Source organism: Rhagoletis zephyria, unplaced genomic scaffold (genome assembly GCF_001687245.7).
Source record: "Rhagoletis zephyria isolate East Lansing unplaced genomic scaffold, Rhagoletis_zephyria_1.1 Rzeph_scaffold_04649, whole genome shotgun sequence".
NCBI classification, from domain to species: domain Eukaryota; kingdom Metazoa; phylum Arthropoda; class Insecta; order Diptera; family Tephritidae; genus Rhagoletis; species Rhagoletis zephyria.
Window position 1 is genome coordinate 30907 of NW_016161732.1, and position 9758 is coordinate 40664.

Genomic DNA, 9758 nt, shown 5'->3' on the forward strand with positions numbered 1-9758 from the left:
ATGCCACCTGGCGAGGAAGAGCAAGGTGCTAGTGGAGCACCCACGAATTACGTGCACAGCGGCGTCACACCGCCAAAACCAATGCAGCACATGACAGCTCAAAGCGATACTGTTGACAGCCTCGCCATGAGGGTGCCTGTTCCAACATTACACGGGCATTCCATCAACAACATAGAGTCCTGGTTCAAGCGACTAGAGGCGTACTTTTCAATCATCGGCTTCGGTAAAATGAATGCTGATCAGCGTGACCAAGCCAAATTCAATATTGCGGTTATGCACATGGATGAAAGGCTCCATGAACAGACTTTTGAAATTATCCGCAATCCACCGGAGAAATGCAAGTACGACGCTCTACGACAAGCAATTTTGTCCAGATTCTCCACATCACCCATGGCAAGATTGGAGCAGCTAACATCAGGAATTCAGCTTGGTGACAACAAACCGAGTTTCCTATTAACCCAGCTGCAACGAACCGATGTAACACGAGACCAGCAACTCATAAAGGACTTCTGGATACAACGACTACCAGTCTCAGCACGCGCAGTCATCGCTGGAGTTACAAAAGCAAATCCTGAAATGACGGTCGAACAGCTAGCATCAATCGCGGACGAAATTGTTGATGCCGTACGGGTCAATAGCGTCGATGCAGTGTCATCATACGAACCACAGTATCCTAACCTCAAAAAACCACAAACAACGAGCTTGACTAGCAATAATGGAACTAGCTTGGATGTCCGTGTCAGTCAGATGGAGCGCACTTTAGCTCGCATTGAGAAAAAACTTTCATCAACAAACCCAAACCGCAGCCGCTCGGTTACACGACGTCAAGACCACAGCTCTTCAAGTCACCGTAGTCAATTTCAACAACGGAACAATGAACAGCAGATTTGCTGGTACCACAAGAAGTTTAACGCACAAGCCAAGAAGTGCAACAGCCCGTGCAGTTTTTCTCAACAGTGTCCAAAAAACTAAGCACTTCGGTGGCATCGCCATCTAATGTCACCGAATCATATAGCGCGTCCCCAAACATACTATCAAACGCAGCAAGTTCAAACCTCAAACAAATACATTTTTCTTCTACTAATCGCCTTTTTATTCATGATGCCTTATCAAAAAACAAGTTTTTAATAGATACTGGGGCAGACGTGTCTTTACTTAAGGCCACACCACAAGACCGACTTCGGAAGTTTAACACATCGCCAAAACTATACGCTGCTAATCAGTCAACCATCGATACCTTTGGTCAAGTGAGGGTCAAGCTTGACCTGGGTCTTCGGCGCTCCTTTGAATGGATTTTCTTGGTAGCGGATACGCCTTACAGCATTATTGGTGCAGATTTTTTGCCACATTTTAATATACTTATCGACCTCAAAAATGCCACAATCATTGATAAAGAAACGAATTTGAAAAGTTATGCCATCGCAACGGTAGACCTATCAACACCAACCCCAAAACTTTTCGACATTAACCACAAATACGCTCATATTTTACGTAATTTTCACGACGTCACACATCTCTCCTCACCTTACGATTTGCGAGCGGCAACAACCACTGTGACACATTGTATTGAAACTTCCGGCCCACCAGTTTTTGCTAAACCTCGGCGTCTGCCACCAGAAAAGTTTCGTGCGGTCAAAGACGAGTTTGAATACTTGCTGAAAATCGGCGTTCTTCGGCCGTCGAAGAGCGCTTACGCATCGCCTATTCACGTTGTTCGTAAAGCCAACAATTCCTGGCGACCATGTGGCGATTATCGCGCATTAAATGCACAAACGACTCCCGACAGGTACCCGCTGCCACTAATTCAAGACTTATCTTTAAGTCTCCATAAAAAGAAGATTTTCTCAAAAATTGACTTAACTCGCGGCTACCACCAGATACCAATGGAAGAGAAGGATATTTCAAAGACAGCCGTAACAACACCTTTCGGCCTCTTTGAATACTTGCGCATGCCGTTTGGTTTAAGAAACGCTGCGCAAACGTTCCAAAGGCATATGAACGAAGTTCTTAGCGGCCTGGACTACGCCTTCTGCTACTTGGACGATATTTGCATTTCATCAGAGACACCACAGAAACATGAACAACATCTTTGTAGAGTTCTGGAACGTTTACGAAAACACAACTTAAGCATCAACATTTCAAAATGCGTTTTTGGTGAGTCACAAATTGAATTTTTAGGTCATCTAGTCACACCAAACGGCATCAAGCCATTGCCGCAAAAAATTGACGTAATCAAGGAATATCCCTTGCCCAAGACAGCTGCCGAATTAAAAAGATTCCTGGCAATGGTAAACTTCTACCGTCGTTTTCTTCATCACGCATTGACTCACCAACAACCTCTTTTGTCTTTAATAAATGGCAACAAGAAAAACGACCAGACACCAATTCACTGGGACAACAAAGCAATCGAACACTTTGAAGGGTGCAAACGTGACCTCATAAACGCAACATCACTTGCACACCCCGCTTCCGACGCGGACATTGTCTTATGTACAGATGCCAGCGACAGTGCAATCGGTGCAGTGGTCCAACAAGTGGTAGCTAATGAGCTACAACCACTCGCATTTTTTTCGAAAAGATTTAACAGCGCACAGAAGAAATACTGTACGTATGACCGGGAACTGCTGGCTATTTACGAGGCAGTCAAGCACTTCAGATACCTCCTCGAGGGTCGTAACTTTACAATTGCTACGGACCACAAACCACTCACCTACGCATTTTCGCAGAAAACCGAAAACGCTTCTCCTCGGCGGTTGAGATATTTGGACCTAATTAGCCAATTTTCGACACGTATTGTACACCTTCCAGGCGCGTCCAACACACCAGCAGATGCTTTATCGCGGATTAACGCTCTACACATCAACGATGAAATCGACTACGATGAAATAGCACGCGAACAACAGCATTGCCAGGAACTTCAGGCAATTCTAGATTCTAATACATCCTCTTTGCAATTAAAATCCGTGCAGCTACCAGACTCAGAAGCCACAATCATCTGTGATTTTTCAGGTTCAGTAGCACGACCTTATGTGCCACCAGCATGTCGTACTGCAGTCATCCGGAAGTATCATAATCTCAGCCATGGAGGCAGGAAAGCAACTACTCGACTAATAAAACAACGTTTCGTTTGGAAAAACATGGAATCAGAGATTGCCAAGTTCACTAAACACTGTTTGACATGTCAACGTATCAAAGTAGGTAGACGTATATTCTCTCCACTAATGAAGTATGCTCTGCCATCACAAAGGTTCGAACATTTGAACATCGATCTTATTGGTCCGTTACCACCATCGAACAACTTCAAATACTGCTTAATAATAATAGACCGGTTTACACGATGGCCGGAAGCAATACCAATTAGCGACATCAATGCAGACACGGTTGCATCCGCTTTAATAAATGGTTGGATTAAACATTTTGGTGTACCTCTACGAATAACCACCGACCAGGGCAGGCAGTTTGAATCACAACTATTTAACGAGCTGTCGCGTGTCCTCGGTGTGTCACATTTACGTACAACTGCCTACCATCCACAAGCCAATGGTATCATAGAGAGGTTTCATCGCACACTTAAATCGGCAATAACATGTACAAACTCAAGCAACTGGTCCCAAAAGCTTCCAATTATTCTACTTGGCCTTCGTTCAACCCATAAACCAGACATTAACTCCACCCCCGCAGAGTTGGTATACGAAACAAACTCATTAACGTTTCAATAGACAGGGTAAAGCCAGCGCACATCCTCAACGAAGATAACACCCCAACAACGTACGAAAGATGTCACAACATCGCTGAAAAACAAACTCGCAGTAGTCGTAAAGTTCGATTTCCACTTCGCTTCGCTCCATAAAAGTCTAGCGGGGGAGTACTGTGGTAACCCTAACTTTCGCATTGAAATCGTACACGATATGGCAACTGCATTTTTAGCATACTCTTCTTATTTAGACATTCGCATTAAATTTTCCCGCTACTCAATACGAACCTTCTAGAAATATTTTCTGCAGGTGATCGGAGTACTTAAATTCCTGCTTCAACAAATACTGTATTCATTACCGGTTCTAATCTTGTCACGTGATCACAGACAGTGATATTGTATAATTTTAGTGGACATATCTGTAGATAATTATAGAGTTAAATAAAGACTATTGAAGTAAATTGTCCAAAACCTCGTTTCTTACTGGTATAGACAGAATTCTACCAATAACCTTCGGAAATTATCTCTGAACTCTATATTCGTATAAAAAGTCCTACCCCCTGCGTATCTAAATCAGTGTCCGCCAAAAAGAGAAGTCTTAAAATGAGAATGTATTAGTTATGAAATAAAAAATGAGAATGTGTTGGTGGTAATGCACGGAAATGCGTCATCAACCTGCTTCGCCTATTGTTTGCATGCAACTAAATAAAATTTGTTGCTCTGCTACTCTTTCTGTTGACGTTCGGATTGTGTACGTGTAAGAAGCCGATTGTGTACATGTGAAAGGCCGAATATAGTTCGTTTCGCAGGAAAGTGTTTGGCGGTCACTGATCTAAATACCCAAGTGATTGAATTAATGGATGTAAAGGCAGGTTTATAAATGAGAAATTTTTCTTTAAAATGCAGGCGCGAATCGATAATAGTCTCAACAACAGTTGTTAAAATATTTTAAATGGCAATAGAAGAGTGATTCAAAAAAGAAAACCACTTATTGTTAGTCATATTTCCAGTAAATCGGAGAATCTCAAAGTTTTTAACCGCAACTCGAAAAATTAATATCAAACCCGCAGAGCGCAGATTTTTTCCCAAGCCCGGAGGCTTCTAGACCCGGACATTTGGCAAGCCTAACAGTGAGGTTTATTGTTACCTTACTAATGAAAATATCGTTACCTAAAGGTGAAAAGGTGCCAAGTCCATTTTTTGAATTAGTTCAGGAGAGACGAAAAATCGATGTAGTTTCGCATTATCTGTCATTCTGCATCACAAACTAAATAAATGTGGAATTGGCACCTTTCACCTTTAGAAGCAATATGTATATGTACATACTTCACAATATATGTATGTATGCAAATGGGCGATAAAAAAATCTATGACGGAATTATAGTTTTCGCTACGATTTTTCACGTCATTTCCTTCGAAGGCTTTATTAAAACTATAAACCCTGAATTGTTTGTCACTTTTTCGGTTTTTCGTAATTTACTCGAAATTTTGAGGGTTTAGAAGTCAAACGGGCCTCAGATTCGGATTCAGGGGGCCGAAATACATGTCGGAAGGTGTGTCTGGTTAAAAGCACACACCACTTTTTGCGTGTGCTATATGTATATTCTGATCTTTTTATTTACTGGATACCTTATTTTAAGTATAAAAACCAGAAAAAATAAATGTGTTTAATGCAGTCAAACGCAGTTTTCTTGATTAAAAGAAATGGGAGGAAAGAAGCCATTTTGGTAGGTTTTTTAACCCGCTCTTGGTAGGAAAAAAGTTTGTCAGTGGCAACCCTGCTCGCGAGGCACTCATTTGCAGCAGCAGACGAGCGAGGCGAGTAAATGAGCGAAGGAAATGAGGCAAGCAGATAAAAGCTCAGTTAGTCTAGACTTAACTTAATTTAACTTACCGTAAGAAATCATCAATGATAACTCAACGCGTCAACTTAAGCCAAGAGCGGAAATATTTTGTTTTTGGATTTTCTTTTTCAGCTGTTTAACAAACAAAAATGTTTGCTTTCATCTATTTTTAAGAAATACAAAGATGAGAGTCTGGCAAGCCTTATTCTCTCACCGCTCTCAATTTCCGTGAGGCCGTAACTTAAGAACCTAAAATCTACAGATTCTTAAGTTTCTTACAGTAAGTTAAGTTTTAACTAACCGCTAACACAGTTTCTCATATAACAGGTTGGCCAAAATATTAAGTTAAGTTAAGTTACGGCAATTAAGTCTAGAATAACTGAGCTTTACGACAGGCAAACGGATTGTTTGGTCAGACAAAATTTATGGGATAAAAATTGCAATAACTAAGAATTTCGAGTAACGGATTGTATGTACACATGCAGATATATATATATGCATACATATATACACATATGTGTGTATTTATTTATGTATATATTCTCATGCACAGAAGAATAGATGCGTGCTATTTTGACCAGTTTTATCTACTAGGCAGGTACATATCGTCACCTTAAATGCAATATAACGTAACAACATCGTCACTGAAATGGAAAAAGTCGTGACTAATTTTTTTTTCATAAAACGATGTTGGAAGCTATAATTCGATGAAATCCATCATAGCAATCAAAAAGTGAATTTTGAATTTTTTATGAGTTACGACTTTTTGCATTTCAGTGACGATGTTTTTACGTTATTTTGCATTTCAGGTGACGATATGTGCATACATATCTATGTATGTATAATTTTTTTAATGCTCAATAATTTCTTACAAAATTTCAACTTATTGTACATGAAAGAAAGACCATACAAAGTCCAAGCAAGTTTCATACTTTGTTAAAAAATTTTAAAATTTCAACAAAGCTTTATGAAAGTTTTAAACTTTATAATTAGATTTATAGAGCAATGCTTGGTGTTTTTATAGCACATTACATTTTAGTATAATTATAATAAAGTAAAAGTATACCTTCTACAATGAAGCTTGGGAGAGAATGCTTTGGCAACTAAATTAACATATTAACGAGAGATAAATTAATATTTCATATCAATAATTGCATGAAAAATTATATTTCTTGCCCTCATTTGATTAAAAGGAAAAAGCATTTCACATAATTTTATTTATTTGCAACAGCTGACGACCGACGCACACGATCTTTCTGCTTTGTGTTGGCCTCAGCGTTGCCAAATTTTGGCTATGTGGACGGCTGCATTGAAATTCAACGACAAAGTTGTATGTGAACCGGCCGCTATTCTTTGTTTACCCAAATTTTCCCATGTCTTCATATACATATGTACTGGGGATGTTAGTTTTTTTGATTTTTACGATCCCGGGATTTTCGGGATGTCGTTGGTTCAATCCCGGGATCTATCCTACTAGTAAATAGCAAACTATTTTGGGGCCTACTAGTAAATAGCAAACTATTTTGGGGTATTAAAAAGTGCTAAGTTGTTTTTTGTTTCTGCGCACAAACCATTTACTATCCTCTTTACTTATTTTCTCTGTAAAGACAAAATACATGCATATGTACATACCTGGGTTGTTGCGAATATTCGCATTCGCATTCGCAACCGCGGAGCTTCCGCACTAATTTTAACATTCGCATTCGCAAAAGCTCCGCATTGACTATTTTGCAAGTGGACCGATAAAACGTATATATGGAAAAAAAAAAATTACATTTTGTAGCCAATATTTTTGCCTGTGGTCGTAGGAGTATTTGTAACAAAACTGGTCAAATGTCATATTTATCAACTTTGATAAAAATGTCTTTAAAATATTATTTCTTAAGCTATATAACCGAGTTATCAATGGGCGCCATAAAAGTTCCCTTTTTTTCTGTGCTTTAAATACCTGCTTTGGCTTCTTTCTTTATTATGATTTTTTTGGACCAATCTTAAAAAAACTACTAGATACAAAAGAAGAAAGTATGCACTGTAATTCTTAACAAAATTTTCGTGATTTGCTTTTGATGTTATAGGCGGTGCGTCTGACTCGTGGTCGATTTGGATGTGTTAGTTGGTTACACCGACATGACTCTGGCATGACTCTGAATGATTCAACTGTGTGTAGTCGAAGGCGAGTCAACACGTACACAAATGACTCGCGGTCAGACGTACCGTGTATGCCACCTATTTCATTTATTCGTTTGAATAATTTCAAATGGGGCTCTTTGGGGAATTTATTTTTAGCAAAAATTTAAAAAACCGTAGTTTTCTTTACTTGTTGGATAATATTTTTTTCATAGGGATATATGTACATTAGCGTGGGCCGAAAATCCGCTTTTTTAGAATTTTGATTGGTAATAGCAAAAATATGGTTAATTGTGCTTTAAAAAAATCTCTGTGAAATTTGGAATTTTTTAGTCAATATCCTAGGCTCGCCCAAGTCCATCGAAGTCCAATATGGTTAAAAAAATTAAAATTAATAAATAAATTAAGTAATAAGTTTTTGACTAAAATTGCAATAATCTTCGAAAGTATTAGTCCTACATAATTTGGTATATGGACCTTTTTTTGTATAGAATCGAAGTTAGCTAAGAAAAAAATTTATTTAGTACTTGAACTTTGATGGACTTGTGCGAGCCTAGGATATTGACCAAAAATTTTCACATTTCACACAGATTTTTTTTAGAGCATAATGAACTATATTTTTCCTATTACCAATCAAAATTCTAAAAAAGCGGATTTTCGGCCCACGCCAATGTATGTACATTGGATCCTTGGCTAAAAACTTCTATGGTAAAACCATCCCTTCTTTGCTATTTAAAGTCAATGAGTAAGCTCCTTCAATAGGGATTTCTAGTAGAAATGATCAACGTCTAGCTATAAAGAGAATGGATGCTCAAATAATTAAAAAGCTATAGGTCTGACCTTTAATTAGATACGAATTACGTAACTACCTGTTATTCAAATGCCTATAAAAAATACGGGGTGCTTAAAAAAAAATAACAATATTCTGATCCGATTCGGCTGGCAGCCACGACTTTGAAAACAGAATTTTGTTCAAAAATAATAATCTATTGCCCATATCCACCTATTTAGCTCGCTATAAGCACAAATTTTTTAAAGCAGTCGCAGAAGAAAGTATTAAAAATGAATAACAAAAACTAAAATCGAAAAGTGCTGATAAAGTTACAGGTTCTCCAAATTCTGAAACAACAAGACATATTTATCTGGTTTGGGTTGTAAGCGATGCTTAAACAACGATCTCACCATTATGCTAGATTCTAATTGTTTTTTAAAAATACTTGACATCCGCATTCGCATTCGCATCCGCGGATGTTAGCTGTTAAATATTCNGTTGTAAGCGATGCTTAAACAACGATCTCACCATTATGCTAGATTCTAATTGTTTTTTAAAAATACTTGACATCCGCATTCGCATTCGCATCCGCGGATGTCTAAAATTCCACATCGGCAACATCCCTAGTACATACATACCCTGCTGTAAAATTTAGAGACAGTCTGGCAAAGCGCTAGTTCCGAACTACGTATTTCAGAACTATCTGTGAACAAGTGCAAAACGGCTGCAGAGCGGGACAGTTGAAATTTGCGGTGTAAGTGTACAAATTTGCACTTCTCGTACAATATGAAAGTAGCTCAGCGAGAAGACCTTCGACTCAAACATGATTGGTCGCGAGTTAAAATCGCGGTCGAGGCAGTTGTGAGTTTTTAGATTTAATGAATTTAAATTGTTGCGTTCCGCTTACAATATTTTATTTTTTTTTTAATAAACTATGTACCAAAAATGGAATCTGTAAAAGAAAGGAAACAAACGAAAAAAATACCCACAAATCGAATATTAAAAACGTTTTCTTATACAAAAAAAAAACTGTCCAAAATGAACCAGTTAAAAACTTGTTGCAAAGTAATGCACTGGGCGACAATTGCCACCACCAATGACATCGCCGTGTAAAACTGGACAATTGAATGCATTGCTTGGGTATTGAGCTAGAACTAGTACTGTCGGCAAAAGGTCTAGTTCTACGCTAGTTCTGGGCTAGTCAGATTTTCTGCAGGGTTTATACATACATACGTACATATATAAATATCGTCCTTTAAAGTACAAAACCGCGTATCAACAAAATGCAAAACCGCGTATCTAGATAATGCAAAACCGCGTA

General features: G+C 38.4%; 1 protein-coding gene across 1 annotated transcript; it reads left to right on the forward strand.

Annotated features, from left to right (window-relative positions):
* LOC108371016 (uncharacterized) lies at positions 1-972 on the forward strand. The gene has a single exon (XM_017626492.1). The coding sequence runs from the start codon at positions 1-3 to the stop codon at positions 970-972; it is 972 nt and encodes a 323-aa protein (XP_017481981.1).
* Positions 973-9758: the final 8786 nt, after the last annotated feature.